The sequence below is a fragment of the Sciurus vulgaris genome, assembly GCF_902686455.1.
Source record: "Sciurus vulgaris genome assembly, chromosome: 18".
NCBI lineage: Eukaryota > Metazoa > Chordata > Mammalia > Rodentia > Sciuridae > Sciurus > Sciurus vulgaris.
In genome coordinates this window covers 30,523,080-30,542,779 of record NC_136479.1, presented here as the reverse complement: position 1 = coordinate 30,542,779, position 19,700 = coordinate 30,523,080, and the positions used below count along the sequence as shown (strand labels likewise).

Sequence of the window (19,700 nt, the reverse complement as noted above, 5' to 3'; positions counted from 1 at the left end):
CTCACATGGTAGGTACAACCACCTTGAAAAACTGCAGAGCCTTCTCCTTCGTACAATCCTCGGACTTTCTCCCCTTCATAGCTACAAAGAAATAAAGCTCAAGGTAATGAGTGACGTAAATAAACCTACATGACAGTGTGTTAAATTTTATAGTTGGAAAATACAGTAGAGATTCCCAGGGGCTTGGGGGAGGAGCAGGGGACACGGGGTTAGCGTTAAACAGGTGTTAGGGAAAATGAACAAGTTCTGGAAACAGAGCAGGATGACGGCTGCACAACACCATGAATGTACTTAATGCCACTGAATTCTGCACTTCACATGGTCAAAACTGTAAATTTTACTTTATGTATATTTTACCACTATAAAAATTTTAGAACTTAAAAAAAAAAAAAAAAAGATCTATTCTGGACATGGATCCAACAGGGCCTGATGATGAGTTAGCTTTGGGAAAGGGAGGTTTTAAGAACACAGCCCAGATTTTTAGTTCAAAACCAAAAGGATAATGTGTGATTTGTCACACAGTTCACCTGAGGTGAGGTGAAAACAAATGAGCTTGTGATGGGTGTGACCAGAACTGACTTATTTAAAAATCCAAGGAAAATTAAACTTCAGGAAAATCTATGAACATAATTCAATACATTAGCAAATTAAAAGAATAAAAACCACACATGTATTTGATAGGCTTCAGCAATCATTTCTAAAAAATATTCTAATTTATAATATGAGGAAGCTGCTTAAATATAATAGACTAATGAAAAAAAACAGCACACATGATTTTTAAGAGAGATAAGAAACAATTCCATTAAATTCAGGAACGTGAACAGGATGCGAGCTTTGACTACCAATTACTCAACACCCATTTTAGAGGTTCTAGTTAATGTAAAAGTCAAGAAATTTAAACAACTGGTGTAAATGCTGAAGAAATAAGAAACTAGAAAATTGTGTGATAATTTACCTATAAAATCCAAAGGACTTTATGGCAATTAATGAAGGCAGGGGGGTGTAGCTCAGTGGTAGAGCACTTACCCAGCACACCCAAGGCTCTGGGTTCCATCCCCAAAACAACAACAAAAAACCCCACATTAAAAACATAATGAATTAATGAAAAGGGTAGGGAGAGGAAAACTGGAATGGGATGGAAGGGGACAATTAATTATATCATTGCATTATCTCACTTGTCATAATGAGAATATAGGGGGGCTGCGGTAGTGGCTCAGTGGTTGAGCGCTCGCCTAGCATGTGTGAGGCACTGGGTTTGATTCTCAGCACCAAATATAAATAATTAACTGAATAAAATAAAGATCCATCAACAACTAAAATATATATATATATATATAAAGAAAATATAAAAGATTTTGAAGAGTTCATAACAGCCTCATATGGTGCTCTGAAGGACACCTCTCCTCATCCCCAGAGCACATATATATCCAGGAGCTGGCTAGGATCCACCCCCTGCTATGTCAGGACATTCTATCCTATGGCTCCTGCCTCAAGGTAACTGCAGGTCCCACGTTCCCAAACCAACTCAGCACACACAGCTCTGAGCTTCCCTAAAATAGCCCACCAGAGAACATAATTATGCATTGCCTAACTATGTTTCATACTTTTTAATATCCCTCTAGAGTGCTCAGCTATAACTGTGAGTGGGCACACTGTAAACAGCTGCTGGTATTGTGCAAACTATAAATCTCAACAGAGCACCTATCAGGCTGAGGCCAGGTATGTGATGTTCTAGTTGCGCCTCAGCTATTGAGGAATTTTCAACCAGGTAGAGAAGCTGAGGGCTAAAAAGTCAATTACAATGACACATACATCATATGTATGCATGTAATGGAAAGTAGTTAAGTATAGTGATACACAATAGAAAACAGTATGATTAAAGGATTCTAAATTTAAAAGGACTGGGGATGTAGCTCAGTGGCACAGCACTTGCCTGGCATGCACAAGGCCCTCGGTTTCAACCACAGCACCAAAAAATAAGCAAAAGAAGTGCTGAGGGAAATGTTCTTAATAGGAAGCATTAACAGAAGAAGTTGGCCTTGAAGAGCAGGTAGGATTTCATCTATAGAAACAAGGGAAAACACTCCAGTGAGGGCAGCTGGAGAGCAAAAACAGAATCAAATGGAATCAGTAGGAAATTGAGGTGGGCCTGCCTGTTGGGCAGGGCAGGGAGAAATGAACTGGAGTCACACTGTTGGGCTAAGGGATTTCATTCTGTAGTCAATGGGAAGAAACTCAAGAGGTGGTAAGGAGGGGAGTTCAGTGACCAGCCTCCACTAGCTCGTGATTCTCACCTTGTATTCACACTCGCATTGAATATCACTGACCTGTATGAGCACTAGGATATTGTGGAAAGAGGGTGACTTCCGAGACTGTGTCTTAGAATGTGTCACAGAAGACATACTGTGGCTTCTGCCCTTACATCACTCTCTCTAGGGGAAAGCAGGTGCCATGCCAGGGACTCAGGGGCCCTACAGAGAATGTACCATGTGATCAGGAAATGATGTAAGGCCTCTTGTCAACAGCCATGGGAGTGAGCCCCTTTGGAAGCAGATATCCAGGTTAGTCAAGCCTTCATATGACAGCATTCCAAGGTCAACACCTCAACTGCAACCTCATGAGACACCCAACTGTGGGATTTCTGAACCCAGAAACCACATGAGGTACTATTTATAGCTCTAAGCTGCCAAGCTTTGGGGTGACCCGTTACACAGCAGTGCATAAATAATACAGGGAGAAATGTAGATAGAGCCCTGCATTAGGAAGGTAAATCTAAACAGGAGGCCTTCAGGAAGGCAAGTCTAGGAAACATCAAATCAATCCAACAAGAAGGAATAAAGTCTATGCACAGGGCAATGAAATGACAGAAGAATGAAGGAAAAGAAATGTGACAGGCATGGGGAAGGGCAGTTCTAAGGTGTCAGGTCAGGAGTTGTGGAAGATTTCTGCCATTATAGAAATGGAAACAATGGAGAAGGTTATAACTAAAAGAAAAAGAATGACATTCCCAGCAACCTCCTGAGGTGCATATTCTCATATTCCCCAATTGAGAACCTGAGGCTCAGCAAGACTGTAGGATGGATGAAGTCAATGTCACAGAGCTAAAACTCGAAGCCAGGCCTAGTCTCAAGCTCTGCAGTCTGTACTTCTGGACAGAGGGAGTTTGAGTCCAGTATAAAGTTAAAAATTTGAATCTGAAATTTGGAACAGAACTAAAGAAAATAGTTTTTCATGGTTATCTAGAGAGATGGTAGGTAAAGCTACAACGATAGAAGAGATTGCCAAGAGGGACATAAAAGTGGTAGAAAAGGGAGTCTGGAAGAGGCAACCTCCAGGAACCTCAATGGGGCAAAGCCATCATCTCACGAAGCATCACACAAAAACATTACCTAAAAGAGGAGTGGTTTTCAGACGTGGGACAATCATGTAATGATCATAAAAATGTGTGAGGATTCATATGCTTGCAGTGAAGCATGTTCTCAAACACCTGATTCACAGCATTCAATCCTGCCACACCCCATGAAAGTCACCTTTCCACTATGAGTTTGGTCAGAATGGGTTCTTCATACTGAGTGGCATCTTCACTCTGTTGAAGACCTTTGGAGAATCTTCTAGGTGACAGTTCCTTATGTGGCAATTCCAATGCCTGGATGCCACCTGGGGACAGTTCTTGCCTAGGGGCACTGCCATCTTGCTTGGAAAACTCTGCATACTCTGAGATAGAAGAGGGAGAGCGGACTGACTTATCTCCTTTTTTGTCTGCTTTTTTCTTTTCTTTCACCATTGCCTTTGGAAGAATAAATATCCAATTTATGTATACAAATATCCAACTGAGTCCTTCAGATGACAGCTGTCTGTTATAAAGCACTGATGAGTTTTATCTGAAAAATAAAAATTATGTCTCTAAATACTTGGAGGTTTCACTTATAAAAACTTAGCCTTACCACAGTATCATTATCATTCTCCTAAAACCTGAAAAAAATAATTACAAGTATCACCACTACACAATCTCAAAATAGTAGTATTGGTGGTCCTGAAATTTTTAGTATTGGATCACAGGCTAACATTCTTTCTTTTCCATACACAAAAATGACTGCTTAACCTCTAAGATCTTGCATGCTGTCAGTTCATACTTTAAGACCTTTCTCCTAAAATGTGAGCATTGTGAAGTGCTCAGTAGCTAGGGTCAGACACCTGCATCAAAATTTATCAGCTCTGTAACTTTAAGCAAGTTGCTTAATTTCCTTCTGCCTTGGACATCAACAAGAAATAACAGTACCTTGTCTCACCATTAGGATTAGATAAGATTATGCACAGAAAAATCCCTTAGAAAATATAGAGCAGTCAATAAATGGAGTGATTATTTTATCACTTTTCCTTTTCTGAACCTGAAACCCCTGCCTGCCTACTCCCTGTAACACCACTACCTCTTACAGGCCAGAGGAGAAAGGATATGCTAAAAATTTGTCCAAGGTCTCAAGGCTGAGAAGGGCAGGGTTCCAAAGCCAGTTTTCATTACCCTCCAAAACTGGACCCATCAGAAACTTCCTAACCCACTAGGCAGGGCACACAGACGTGTCCTGGGGTGCATTCCACGGTGTGGGGTCCTATATCTGACAGCATCCTCTTGACCCCACTTGGTCAGTTCAGCCTCGCCTCCAGACTTCTGTCTGCCTTCAAAACCCGCTTTGCTCTTTCCCGGGATCCCTATTACTGCCTCGACAAAACCGTCCACAGCAATCCAGCCCAAGGTGCTCTCATCTCGGGCTTTTATGGGCCTTCTGGTCCTCTTATCAGTGGAATTCAAACTACAAATAAACTTCATTTCTCACAGTGTTTTCCATTACTGTCCCCGTCCTAGGCTTTGGAAGCAGCTTCAGTAGTAAACCCCACCTTTTCTGAGCCTTGCTCTGCCCTACCTCAGGTCTGCTCGCCCATCAAGCACATGCTCAGGTCCTAGGAGGCTGAAGAAGCAGCAGGCCCTGGTCCACGCACTGTCCCCGCACGCAGGGGCCCAGGGGCTCCAGACCCAGAGGAGCTGCAGGGGCACGCGTCCCGGAACTAGGTCAGTCTCCCGGCAACCACGTTGCCGCAAGCTGGGCCCCTCCCCCTTAAAGGGACCGCTACCTCAAAGCGGTTGGGCAGCCCATTCTGCCCTTCCGGTCCTTGAGGCAAGAGGAGAGTATTTGGCCTGACTTTCCCCAGCTATGGTAAATAAATGCCTTGCATGGCCTCTCTGCAAGTTTCGTCACTATGAAATAAGCATCAGTTTCCACCGCTGCCTTAAACCAATCATCACAAACTTAGTGGCTTGAAACAACATGTTTATTATCTTACAGTTCTATAAGTTAGTCCAACAGGGCTGGTCTTTCTGGAGATTCCAGGGGAGAATTCGTTTCCTTAACTTTTTCCAGCTTCTAGGGATGCCTATACCCTTGGCTAGTGGTGCCTTCCTCCATCTTCAAAATCAGCAACACTGCATCTCTCTGGCACGCTGGAGCTGGGAGGGTGGTCTCCACTTTGAAGAGCTCATGTTGAGAGACTGGGGCCATCAAGACAGTAGGAGCTAATCCCATCATAAGATCCTTAACTTAATCATATTGGCAGAGTTCCTTTTGCCATGCAAGATGTCATCACAGGCTCTGAGGACTGGACCCAGGCATCTTGGGGTGGGGGGATCATCATGCCTACCACAATTCCCAATTTGTAGAGTTCTTGTGAATATTAAATGAGATCCTGCAGAAACACCAGCATACAGTTTGACACACGAATGCAATAACGACTGTCTGGTTACATCTGAGCAGGACTAAACTTCGGAGGCCCACTCTCCTGAAAGGCCAGTCTGGAGAAAGGGTTGCCAGTGGGATTGCTCACACTATTCATTGCTGTACCCCGACCATCATGTTAGAATCCATAGAGGGTATTTTTACTTCCATTTTTGGCAACAGTTCAAATAGGAAGTCCATGAAAAAAACATCTACAGTTCACACCCCAAGGAAACCAAATCACAGTTATGAAGTTACAGAAATATCAAAATCTTTTCTTTCCCTCTGCCTAGAACAGCAGTTTCCAAACCCGTGCTGCACTGGGAGCATGTAAAAATAGCAACACCAGTCTCGTCGTCATTTCATTTTAGCCGAACAGAGTTTTCTGTGTTTTGGGGATTATTTCTTTTTTAAAAAAATTTAACATGCACCAGGGTTGAAAACAACTAACCCAAAAGAAGCATAATTTTAAGTTTATGAATTTCAACCAAATGATTTAATCATCACTGCAGGTGGAAAGCTGCAGATTAAAACACCTCCAGCCAGGGCTGAGGCCTGGGTAACTTCCAAAGTGGTATTCTTATTTTTGTAATATATGTTCTTTCCAGCAAGCACATTCACTCAAATGCAGAAAAAATATTGCAAGCGCTGCTTCACATGGTTTTAAAGATTCTCAAATCTTTTTTTTCAGACAGGGTCTCAATATATTGTCTAGTCTGCTCTAGAACACCTAGGGTCAAGCAATCCTCCTGCCTCAGCTTCCTGAGTAGTAGGGACAACAGAAGCATATCACCAACACCTGGCTTTAAGATCATTTTTAAGTGGATCTGGTACATTTTCTTTACAGTAGCAGGTTAATTTTGAAACGAAATGGTTACTTAAGACCCTGTCTTTCAAAACACAGAAATCTACAATAAAGGGGCTGGGGAGATAGCTCAGTCGGTTGAGTGCTTGCCTTGCAAGCACAAGGCCCTGGGTTCAATTCCCAGCACCCAAAAAAATAAAAAGAAAAGAAAACTACAATAAAATCTATAAAGAAAATGACAAGAGTCAGTTCTGAGAAATGACATCCAGATTGGCAATGTGCCTCATGGTTGGCCTTCCATGGGGACAGTTCCAGGGATGGTCCATCTCACCCATGTGGATGATGAGCTTCTTCATCTCGCTTGTGTTAAGAGCAGTGCCAATCATCACCTGAGTATAAGACACAATAGTTTAGAGTTTTACTGGTCTCTGTTAAAATACCCTTCAAAAGCACTCTTCTCCACAATAAGCCTAGACAAGATTATAGCTCAAAGACATCTCTGCCCCAACTGACATCTCAGCCCTCTGCCTTTTGGTGGGGTTCAGGGCCCTGCAGCTCTGGCATGACAGCACCACCTCTCCTTGAGATGCCAATCTAACCCATCCAGAATCCAACCACTCTCAGCAGCTACACCCTGACTGCTCCAGTCACCCTAACCTGTAACCTGGGCAACTGCAGTAGCCCTATTAGGGCTGGGGGCACAGTAGGGCCCTTCTATGCTAGAGGCAGACAGACAACAAACAAGTTAACAGAAAAAAGCAGGGGCTGTGCAGATGGCAGGGAGCCAGACCATGTGAAGGGCTAAGGGATAGGCCAAGGCAGAGGGAAGAGCAGAAGAAGCAACTGAGGGAGTGCATGGAGTGGCTGTGGAGCTGAAAGAGGGTCAGCATAGCTGGAGCACAGAAGGGCTGAAGGGTGGGCAGGGCTTGGTAGCATAGGCCTCCTGGGCAGAGTGACAGAAGAAAGCCCAAGTGGGTAGGCACCAGAGTGAGAGAAAGGAGAGATACAGCAGGATGAAATCCCCAGGGCAGAAACCAAGCTGGTAGTCTGTAGCTCCAGGGCCTTCGAGTCATGAAGACAGAGAGGTAAAGTGCCCCACTGTCAGCACAGGCTACCCTGCTCCGCCACTCACTCAGACTCCAGGACTGGAAGGTCAGTGTTAGGTCGTCACCAAATGCCTGTCAGATTCTGAACCCTCTTCTAATTAAACTCTTCCCTGGAGTAATTTCACCTAGTCTCACAGCTGTGAATTCCACCTGAGTCTGATCAGCAGCCCTGACACTTCCCTGGAGCCCTAGACCCACCAACGCATTGTTTACAGACACCTGGTTTAGAGTCGCCTGGGGCCTCACACTGGGCATGTCTACAGCAGTGCTCCTCACCAGATGCTTTACCCCTTCCCAAGCACTCTACTGCTTCCCGAAAACTCCAGCCACTCCCCAGAAATCCCATCTCCTCCAGGCCCAGCACCCCTCAGAGCTCTACTCCCAAGTGTCCCTCTGTGAACACATGGACCAGCCTCTGGATCTGTTCAAACACCCTGAGTCTTTGTACTTTCTATTTCTTCTAACGGGAAAGTTCTTACCCAAGGGGGCTCCAACTCACCTTCCAAGCAGCAGCTCAGCTCACACAGCCAATCCCGACTGCCCGTCTCACCTGTTCACCTCATTCCTCTGGTTATTCCCTATCCCAACACACTGTGTGAATTTCTTTACAGCACTGACATCTGAGGTGTCATGTATTTTTATTTATGTCTATTTCTTCCCCACTAAACATTCAGTCCATACCAGCAAGGACCTCACCTGCCTGGTTACCTCTGTGTCCTCACATGTGAAACAGGACTGACCACAAAGTGGGGCCCAAGAAATATATGAGGAATAAATAAGGAATGTGACCAAGTGACACAGTTGCTTACTGAACTTGGACATCATTAGCTTAATCCCCAGCCATTGCTACCATTTCCACTACAGAGCTGAGCAGCAGCAGGGATACAACTGTACCTGGCCCCTGTGGAACACTGTTAACTAAATGACTCCACAGGAGCACAGGCCTGGCAGCAGCAAACCTTTCTCATCCAATGTTGCTGTCACCACAAGGACCATGGACAGGCAAGGTGCATGCAAAGCCGACTATGGTGGAACCAACGAAAGCCAAAAGAAAGAACACTGTTTAACTACATAGAAAAAAGGGCATTAAACGTGAATTAAAGGTCAAAAATAACACAGACCTGCTGACTGATATGCTGTATTAGCAGAGATGATCTGACTCTTTGCATAACATGACCTATGGCAATCATGAAGACATTCAACAATGCTGACCAAATTCAGAGTTGAACTGAGAACTTCCTAAGACCACAGGGATGAGCAGACCCACCATGCCCTGGCAGCAGAGTTTTCTTTACTTACAGACTTTCGACAGGCTCTAGAGGCAAACATTTGCCTGACTCGGGATGGCCGGCACATGACCCCAGGGCTGTCACTTAGCATAAAGATCAGCTCATCTATATCTTGGGGTCCAAAAGTCCAGTTTTTACTGGTTGGCAAGGAAATCAACTTAGCCCTTTCAGTGACTGGAGCTAAAAGAATAAAATTTTGAAAAAAATTCATTATTTGAGAAACATCTATCACTTGAGTACTACTGAAAAGGAATACTTCAAGACAGCAATGCTTCTTGGGGAGCCTTTGCACCTTTTACAAAATAAAAGACTGATTAAGACTGATTAAAAGATGTCAAAGACTGTTCCCAGCTCTAAAAACAAGCACAACTCGATAGTCCTGATTACTAACTTACCATCTTCATCAATGACAAAATCAAAGCCATTCTTTCTGAATATTTCCAGATTTTCTATCAGGACAGCTTCGTTGACAGCAGTTAAGTTGAGGGTCTGAGGTCTGAAAAACAGGAGATTCAAACTGCAACTTGATGTCACATTTACCCATAAGGCAGAAATGAAAGCGAAACATTAATATTATGACACTAAATTTCAAAAACAAGACATAACACTATTCAGCTCTGGACCTTCCCACTATTCATCACGAAATCTCCTGCACAATTTCCTTTAGTTTTCTTTTTCTAATAAAGTTCTTAAAAAAGTTAAAGTAGCGGGCTGGGGAGATAGCTCAGCTGGTAGAGTGCTTGTCTTGCAAGCACAAGGCCCTGAGTTCAATCCCTAGTACCACAAAAAAAAAAAAAAAGTTAAAGTAGCTACAAAAGTAGTTTGCTTTCTCCTCAATCTGCTACCCCATTCCAATGACCTGGTCTTTTTTCGGATCCTCTCCTTAAGGATAAAACTATGCCAACATTTCCACCTCACAATAAAGATAATTTGAAAACTATGAACGTGAACAAGAATTTTGCTATCCTGCTCCTTCTTCTGCCTGCACTTCTTATCCACTCATCTCTCCTACTGGATTCATAATAAGACAAACACAGGAGATAGCATAGTAAGCAAACAGACGGTCTCTGCCTTACATTAGTAGGAAGAAAGACACTAAACAAACAGTCAAATCAATTATAACTATAAAATACAGTGAGAATAAGGAAGACACCCAGTGCCATGAGAGCATAAGGTAAGTGGGCCTTGGTCCTGGGGTCAGGGAGAAAGTGAACTTGAGCTTTGGGGACAAAAAGGGCAAATCAGGTAAAGGGAGAGAAGTAGGTGTGGGATGAGGGTTCCAGGCAGAGAGAACCACATGTGCAAAGGCACTCCAATGGACCACTGATGCTCCCAGCACCACACATAAAGACACATTTCATCTTCTCCAGGAATTAATTAATTAATCCATGGAGGAATTAATCAGGCCTGCCAGGAAAGAGTCAGAGTGGCTCAAGAGAACAAGAAGGGAGAAGAGAAGATGCTAGAGGGGTCATCAGCTAAACTGTGCAGGGCCTCAGAGGCTAAAATGGAATTTTGGTCTTTATCCTTTAATCCTGAAGTGTGGTCCATGTGGGACCCAAAGTGGCCTCTGATTATCTGGTTCAACTTGTGATGCTGCACATTTATGCAAAATGGCAAAGGGTCCCATAAGATGAGCAGAAATATTTCCATATTAGTTGTCAATGGACCTTTAATTTTACTTATTTATATGTGGTGCTGAGACTCAAACCCAGTGCATCGTACATGCTAGGCAAGCACTCTACCACTGAGTTACAACCTCAGCCCCATATTTCAATATTATGAAGCATCTTCACTATTACCATTAACTCCTGCTGAAAATGGAAAGAATTAATGTATTCCCACAGGAAATGGAGTACTCAGTATGCTAGACACGCTTTTCCAGTTCAGAACTATTCAGTGGGACTTTTCTCTATGGCAGATCTACCTCTTACAGTATGAGTTCATTTTGCTACATAATTTTATTTCCCAGATGAAAATCAGTGACCTCTTCTTATAACCCTGCTTAATAGAAGACTGCTGGTTTACATGATAACCATCACAGCCCCTTGAACAGTGGTCAGTGAAAACACAGAGAGACTGCACTGCCTCTCTGAACACACAACCCTTCTGCACTATAATTACAAATACTATGTACTATCAGTTGCCCTTCACCATAATAATGTTTTGGCCAACTAGTGAGCAACATTTTTGAACAGCTGAAAAGTTCTGATACCTAAAGAGTACATCAGCTAAGTGACCTTGTGCCTCAGTTTTGTCACCTGTGAAATCGTGATGGAGATGAAAACTACCTTGTAGGTTTGTGAGGATTAAATAAACCAATGCATGCAAATTGCTTCACTAGCGCCTAGGATATGATAGGCACTCAATGAATAAGAGCACAACTATTACTATGTAAAATTGTAAAAATCTGTTGCCCAGATGCTCATGGCAGATTATACGCACACATGCACACACTTTCAAGCTGTTCAATCTTAAATGAGGGGAGGACCTGGGGAAACAGCAGTGAAAATTTTGTACCCTGAGTGAACTTACACAATGAGCCTCTGGGCTTGAAGAACAGTGTGCTGCTGCAGCATCTCAAAGTTGTACTTCTCATCAGCAGCATGCTGGTCCACAAGGAAGATGTCCTCCTTCAATTTGGTTATTATAAATCCCAAGTTAAACTGACCAAGGATCTCCATCTCTGCAAACATTGTTTTACTGCATGGATAAAATGTCCATTATAAGAAATCTTATAGGTTATTTTTCTGATTATAAAACAGAACACTATAACCAAAAAAAAAAAAAAAAAAAAAAAAAATCAAAACAAAAACATAAATTAGAGAAGGTCCCTAACAATCCCACTTTCTACAGATAACATCGATTATTCATTCATTCAACTTTCCAGAGATGCCTTCCATAATCTGGTACATATATCTTTCTAGATCTTTGCCTATACATGAATTTTGTTATTAAAAAAATTAAAATTAAACTTTATTCTTCACACCATTCTACTTTCATCACTTGACACTGTAGAATTTTTTTCAGATGCACACATATGGACCTACTTCATTCTTTTGACGGGCCACATAGGAACTCACTGTGTGGATGCAGCATACTTGGACAAATTCTCCACTGAAGGACATTCAGCTGTTTCCAATTTCAGTAATGCACACAAAGTTGCAACAAGACCAGCTCACTTATAGGAGTATTTTTGTGAGATTAGTACCTACAACTATGTATGTACACTTTTTCTTTTCATAGCAAATCTATACAAGTTTGCACTCCCACCAACAGAGTATGTAAGAGTATCTTTATGCCAATTCTGGGTATTAATCCTTTCATTATCTGCCAGGTTCACCACCAAGTCCTTTGGTGGTTGACTTCAAATCTAACTCAACACTGTATAGGTCAAAGCAGAGACAGACACCACCTCAACCTTCACATAAGAGATATAGTAACCCTGAAACCCCACAACTACATTTTGTGAACATTTATCTTCCTCAACATCAGCCCCACAACTATGAGAAATAAGATGGCTAGAGCTGCTATGAACTCTCTGCCTCTTAGACAGTGGCCTGAACAGAGACCAGAAGAAGCTGAGACTGCCATTTCTTTTTGTAAGTGCTCCAGGGCACTGAGGACACCAGTGCTTGTTCATCATCAATGAACAGCAGCCGCTGGGACTCCTGAGACACTGGCTTCATCACAATGAAGTGACAAAGTTGGCACCTCATCACAATCAACCACAGATGATAGACAGTGCGACTAACTGTGATCCCTCTGCATGCTATGGATTTCTACTGGCAAGAGATTCAGCACTAAGTTCAACCCAAGTCACAACAAGTCAGGTCCCAAATCCTATCTTTGAGGGTCTGGCTCCTGACACCGTTCCTAGACCATTTCCATGTCAGCCAGAGTCCAGTCAAGAGATAAAAATGCATCTGTGATTTGAAAAGGAGAATTTACAATAAAGTTATTCACAGTAAAACATGGTCAACTACTCAACTAAGAAATGAAGAGCAGCAAACACAAGAAGTAGCTGCTACCCCTTGAGAGGGAGAGTGCCCCAAAGGGGAGTTCCCAGAAGAGGCTCCACCATGGAGACTGAGTTCCAGCAGGAGTAGCTGCTAGCCCTGAATGGAAAGAAATGGCCAGTGAGCCACGCAGGGGCTCCTGCTTGCCACTGGCAGCTGTACTATGAAAGGAAAAGAAAATGGGCATTGAGAAGCAAGGAGGGAAGTGTCTGCTTTGTCTTGCAGTGTCCTCCCCTCAGCAAGCTCTCTTGATAAAGTCTAGCAGTGCACCAGAAAAATGCCTACCTATGTGGTCTAGCCTCCAGGAGCAAAGCAGCATGGAGCCAATACTCAATCCACTGATAACTGACAGAGATTCCATCTCTCCCAGGGACTGTCTGCATATGAGTCAGCTCCCCAGGAAAATGACCTTTGGGAAGAACCTGTGCTGGCCTCAAGACCCAGCTTGTCTGTGTCTTTGGTAGGTTTCTCTCCTACAGAAATCAATATCTGTTTAAACAACAGAAGGAACAAAACTTTATGGCTTGCTATATTTGGTTACAACTTAAACTATAGAAGGTGGTAGTTGGTTGCAGTGGTGCATGCCTATAATCCCAGCAAATCAGGAGCCAGAGGAAAAAGGATCACAAGTTCAAGGCTAGCCTGGGCAACCTCGGGGGACTCTTTCTCATAATAAAAAATTAGAAGATACCAGTGATCCCAGTGGCTCAGGCAAGAGGATCACCAAGTTTGGCCTTAGCAACTTAGCAAGCCCCTAAGATACTTAGCAAGCCCCTGTTTCAAAAATAAAATATAAAAAGGGCTGGAGATGTGGCTCAGTGGTTAAGCGCCCCTGGGGTCAATTCCTGATACAAAAACTATATAAATAAATAAAAAGGGCTGGGGATGTGGCTCAGTGGTTAAGTGCCTCTGGGTTCAATCCCCAGTACTGGTTGTTGGGGGGGGGCTGTTAGGTAGTAAGCATTACCTCCATGTCGCTTAGTACTACCTAATCTTTAACTAGAAATGTGTCTCTCAGAAAACAGTAAACCATACCACACCTTGTCAGAACAAGAATTCTGAACAGGAACTGTGGCCCATGTACCAGCTGTGTGTTGGCAGCCAAGAGCCAAGGCCAGGCATACTGTTGGGTCAGGGATTTGAGGCAAACATCCAGCATTCTTGCAAAACTGCCAACTCCCAGGTTGTAATGATCCACGGAGAAAGGAGATCAGCCAGAGGTTGTGCTTGTCTGACAAGCTTACTAAGTGATTCTCATGTGTACCCAAATTCAAGAATCACCATAGCAAGCAATTGATATGTAAATGTCTACTGAAATGGCTATTCTTAAAAATTTTCACTTGCTGAGTTAAAAGAATCCAAAGATAAAGGATAACTTGGTATTAATGTGGGTACTCTACATAATCTCCCTAGCAATTATATGCCCTGTATAATTTGTGTGTGTGTGTGTGCGTGCACGTGAGAGAGAGAGAGAGAGAGAGAGAGAGAGAGAGAGAGAGAGAGAGAGAGAGAGAGAGAGAGAGAGAGAGAGAGAGCGCGCGCACGTGCGCGCGCACGCAAGCAACAATGAGCATGGCCACACATAAGCACAGAAACCAGTCTCTCTGTACTGGATTCCTCAAGGTTCAATTACCAGATCCTATCCAAAAAAAAATTTTACCTCTATTAATTCTTTTTTTGGTACTCGGGATTGAACTCATGGAGCTATACTCCCTAGCCCTCATTATTTTGAGGTAGGGTCTCGTTAAGCTACTGAGGGTCTTGATAAGCTGGCCAGCCTGGCCTCAAATTCACAATCGTCCTGCCTCAGCCTGGCGTGGGCCACCTGCCTAGCAATCTTAAACCATTTTTTAAAGAAAGCATTTCTTGAAAACTTGTCTCAATATAAACTAGGTTTATGAATATCAAAGGAAGTATATATTATTCGTTGTTGAAGCATATTGAATATGAATTGGTAAAATCTCTGATCCAAAGTGCTTGGAGGCCGCTGCAATTAGAGTTGCACGGTATAGCATGCCTCGGTGATTGTTGAGACAAAACAAACAAGAAGTTTTTTGAAAAACGAACTATCAAAAAGCCACAATGGAGCTAGGGAAGTACTTCAGTGGTACAGCACTTGCCTAGCATGCCTGAGGTACTGGGTTTGACCCCAGCACTGGGGGGAATAAAAAGTGCCACACAGTAGACCATGATTATAGTGAAGAAAGTGGTAGGAGCTACCAGTGTTTACCATTATCCGTACTGTTACTTTCCTTAAATTGACTCTCTCACTTATCCCTCAAAATCATCAGGTTGACAATAAGCCAGTGGTAATTTTTTCTAATATACATTTAACTGAAAAGGGGAAATGTTGATAATCCACCAAATCTGCCATAAATTTAACATAAGAAGTCACTATGGGCTGGAAATTGTCAGGAAGAGGAATAAAAATGGGGTCAAGAAGACTTTGCTTATTTGGACTGATCTGGAAAGGATACTGTTATGGTTTAGATATAAGGAGTCCCCAAAAGCTCATGTGTGGGACAAAGCAATAAAATTAAGAGGTGAAATGACTGGGTTATGAGCCTTAACCTAATCAGTGCCTTAATCCACTGACAGGGACTAACTGGGTGGTAACTGTAAGCAGGTAGGGTGTGGCCAGAGATGGGTCACTGGGGGTGTGCCTCTGGAGTTTATATTTTGTCTGTGGCGGGGGGTGTTCTGCCTCACCTTGGACACAGAGCAATGGAGTTGTCCAACTATGAAATGAGTTGAAACTATGAACTCCAAAATAAATTTTTCCTCCTCTAACTGTTCTTGTCAGGTCTTTTGGTCACAGCAGCGAAACAGCTGATCAAAACAGTGATGAAAAAAATCTAAGGAAAAACAATCTTACATATTTGTAGCAATAAAGTATGATGATGAGTTCTTTAAAGAAAACTAACATGACAGATGTGAGAGGCAGCAAGAAGGCAGTGAATGGAAAAACCAAGAATTCCTGGCGAAGTCAAAAATCAATCTATGGAGTCAAGGTCAGCCCTGACATTAGAATCTGAGAGGGGGAGCAAAGAGGGGGAGCTCACAAGGGACAGTAGAAGTCTATGGAGCAGGGACGCCCCCAGGTAGGGCTGTCCTGAGAGGCAATACAAGTCAGAGGACACATTCTGGTGCCAAGGGAGGGCCACCCTGAACCCAAGTCAGACAGAAAAGTGAAAGCCAAAGACAGCCAGAGGAGCCAACGCCAAGTCTCTAGGCCCAACCTCTGGTTCACTCAAAACTACCAGCCACAAGCCTGACCAAAACACCATTAAGAGCAAACTTTACCTGATCTCTTTTCTCAATTCATCTTCTGCTGCTTGATTTTCTCCAGGGCAAATCTTTGCCCTAAATTTCCTGTAATTCTGCCCCCTTTGACTTTGCTGTTCTTGGTGATGTAACTGCTTTACTCGTTTAGCTAAAGACCTCATGGAAAAGTCAAGTGGCACTATTTTCTTACTAATTTTAACAGCTACATCAACCTGAGACACTGACATGTTCTGAGTATTAACCAAATTTTGAGGAGTGTCAGCATTTGAAGAAATTTCTTCTTTTTTAAAACGCTTGGTGTTTGAGGATGTAGTATCAGCTGGTGGAGAAACAACTCTTAATTTATATCCAACACCTTCTTGGTTTAAACAGCATTTTATGTCTGAAAGGTGATGTTCCATATGTTCCATTTCAGGCAGTTTCTCACAAGAGTCCACATCTTCCTGTGAAAATCTGTCTTCTGGAGAGCTCACTGCATGGTCACTGCTACAATGACTGCTGGCTTCTGGGGTGCTGAGCCCTCCCTCTGAGCCAGCTGAAGTGCTACTACACCCCGAGTCCTTCTCCATTTCTACTCTGTCCGCACAGTCCTTCCTAGGATTTACCACCTCTTCCTGAGGGCCCTGAAACCCTCTGCCAGAGACAGGATCTGAGGCACTGAAAGAGAGTACACCCCTTTTTTGTCTTGGAGAGTTCCACCTGGGTTCAGGAGTCTCTAGGCCCTGAGACTTGGTCTCTGCGGTGTGATGAAGAGAAAAGGCCTCTCTGAGCCTGGAAATGGACTCTAGCCTCGTTTCTGCTCGAGTCCTTAGGGAAGGGGAACTCTCCTGCTTTTCTGGCACAGGTTTTTCCATTTCTGCCACACGCATCTTTATTAAGTTACCTAGGCAGATGGGAACAAAGAAAAGTATCAGGGACTGTGCTGAAGTGAGACAAAAGAATGTTTTAACATAAACAGGCATTTCATAAAAAAGGAGGACAGCTAATTAAACATATATAAACAGTTAATCATAAGGGGCACAAATTAAAACAATATGATGCTGCTCAGCACCAGATGGGTGAAATTTAAAAGTAACCAAATGTTCACAAGAATGAGGTTTACAAGGAAGTCTTAAATACTGCTGGTGGCAATTTAGACTGGCAGAGCTGCTCCAATAACAGCTGGGAAGTCTGCCCGAAGTGCATATACCTGTGACCCAGCTCGCACCTCCCACCACAAACGCCTACTTATGGTCACCAGGAAGACGTGTAAGGATGGTCATGGCAGTTTTCTCTGCAGCCCCAGACTGCAAACAACCCTAACACCAACAAAAAACTGTGATATGTGAATACAGTGTACAGCCACCAGAATGAACAAATGGATGCCCCACATGACTTGGCTGATTCTTATAAATAAATCATAAAAAACACAAATTAAATGATTGCAAATTAAAAGCAAATTAAACTAATGCTGTTAGAAGTCAGAAAAGTGGGGCTGGGGTCATGGCTTGGTGGTAGCATGCTCGCCTAGCATGCACGAGGCCCTGGGTTCGATCCTCCACACCACATAAAAATAAAGGTCTTGTATCCACCTACAACAACGACAAAAAAAAAGTATATGTTTTAAAAAGTCAGAAAAGTGTTTACCACTAGTGATTAGTATAGAAAAAGGCACAGAAGGGGGGTTCTGTGGGAGCTATTTCTTGATCTCAGGGCTAAGACACTCACAAGCCATTCAAATGATGTCTGTTTCTGTGTCACTGCTCCACTTCAACAAAATGGCTAAAAGACAGGCACTGATGTAACCATGCGTCTGATACAGTGGTTCTAAATCGTCTATTATGAGGCAGCCTCTCTAGCTAGGTCTGAAAAGGGCTCAGAGACACCAGTTAGCCCTTCCATAGAGGCATGTGCTGCCAATAATCCCCCTCAGTATTCCACGAGCAGAGATGATGTCCCACTCTCCCACGCAGACAATAGCCAGGAAAGGCACAAGCTTTCCAGACACAAGTCAGAGCCCCACCATACCAATGCCGGCTTTCGGTGCTCCTCTCCCACAACCCTGCAGCCCACCCAACCACCAGGAGCCTAGGCCCCCCACCATATCCTCAGATTCTCCCAACTGTCCTCCATGGCACTCTACAAAAGCCCACCCCACCATTTTCCAAATCAACCTCTTCCTGCCCTCAAGGTGTTGGGAAGTGTGAGGGCAGAGAGCAGTCTCTCTTTCTACTCTCCATCCTGCTCCCCTTAACCCCGGGGATCTAGATGGCCACCGCATGCCTAGGAGAAACCTGAGAAGGCGGTAAGGTTTACCACTCCCGGCACCCTCCTTAAGAACTTTTTCCAGTCTGAGGTTCATCGCAGAGCATTTTTCACTCACTGGGGGCATCCAAAGAGCATCTGTCACCCTGTAGTTTCCAACTAAAGACTAGTTCCAGTCTTGCAGCAGTTCTCTGGCCTTTCCTCCACCAAGGACACAATGACGAGCTTCCACCTCTATCCCTTCACATCCAGACACAGGGATCGGGGTAAATTGGCTTATGAACTTAACCAAATAAAATAAGTCTGGCCACCATAGGCAAGGTCAGCTCCTCCCTCTGCCAAGGAAGGAAGCTGGGGCTCAACTTTGGCACCTCCCACAGGTTGCCCAACATATATGGTTTGTTTGAATAAAAATGAAAACTTTTTACTTTGACAAATGGCTGATAACATGTGGCCAGATAGAAAATAATGATTGAGCACATCATGACAGAGATCAGACCATCTTTGTGGCAACTCTCACTTCAATGTGACACTAAGTGAAAACTGCATGGGATGACCTCAGGGAAAATGGCAGAGTGAGGGCCTCCAAAGAGTCCCTCCTCCTTAAAAGGAATAAGAAAACTGGCAAAAATAACGATCAGAAACAACTGATTGAGAACTCAGGAAATTAATGTAAGATTTACAACTGGAGAGTATTTATTCAAGAAAAATGGTCAAATCTCCGTAAGAACAGCAAGCTCTGAGGCCACTGGACTTGGCAGAGCTGCAGTTTCTCCTTCCCAGTCCTGCACTCAACACCTGAGCTCACAATAAAACTACAGCAGCCTAGCAGCCACCAGGGGAGAACAGAAGCTCTGTCGAAACCTTACATCCTAGACAGGGACGATTACTTGACCTGTCTGGCAGTTTCTGGAGCACCCCACTTGCAAGGATGTCTGTATCTGTACTGACTGTTCACCCAGCACAAAAAGGCCTTTCCTTGAGAGTCATGGTCAAACCTATTCAAGGCAATTGCTTAAAATCATAGCCTGAGACTGGTTAAGAGTTGGGAAAACAACAAATTAACCAAAAAAGTTCAAAAGGAAAAGCCTGGGAATGAGATGTCCACTGGGGCTTTAAAAAGCTCCAATATAAACCTGTGAATCTACAAGGCCACTTGGAATGCCTGGGAAAGACCTGGGAAGATC

The 19,700-nt window shown here is 43.5% G+C and overlaps 2 protein-coding genes across 10 annotated transcripts in view; both read right to left on the bottom strand.

The window, feature by feature from the left end:
- The window catches only part of RSPH10B (radial spoke head 10 homolog B), a 74,936-nt gene extending 69,462 nt beyond the window's left edge, over positions 1–5,474 (bottom strand). For 4 of the 9 annotated variants that reach the window (XR_013760724.1, XR_013760725.1, XM_079121218.1 and 1 more), the window contains exons 1-3: positions 4,920–5,204; positions 3,531–3,881; positions 6–81 (exon numbers count right to left, since the gene is read on the bottom strand). Coding sequence is in view for 6 of the 9 variants with exons in the window: in XM_079121218.1 (XP_078977344.1) it covers positions 6–81; positions 3,531–3,784 (330 nt within the window). In the remaining 3 variants the exon portion in view is untranslated. Of the gene's footprint in view, positions 1–5; positions 82–3,530; positions 3,882–4,919; positions 5,205–5,337 lie in introns of those variants that run through there. The other 5 variants (XM_079121217.1, XM_079121214.1, XM_079121220.1 and 2 more) reach the window with 5 other exon arrangements.
- A 1,336-nt stretch (positions 5,475–6,810) lies between these two features.
- The window catches only part of PMS2 (PMS1 homolog 2, mismatch repair system component), a 29,993-nt gene continuing 17,103 nt past the window's right edge, over positions 6,811–19,700 (bottom strand). The window contains exons 11-15 of the mRNA XM_079121225.1: positions 16,288–17,152; positions 11,501–11,668; positions 9,361–9,461; positions 8,976–9,145; positions 6,811–6,959 (exon numbers count right to left, since the gene is read on the bottom strand). Of these exons, the coding sequence (XP_078977351.1) occupies positions 6,816–6,959; positions 8,976–9,145; positions 9,361–9,461; positions 11,501–11,668; positions 16,288–17,152 (1,448 nt within the window). The 3' untranslated portion in view covers positions 6,811–6,815. The remainder of the gene's footprint in view (positions 6,960–8,975; positions 9,146–9,360; positions 9,462–11,500; positions 11,669–16,287; positions 17,153–19,700) is intronic.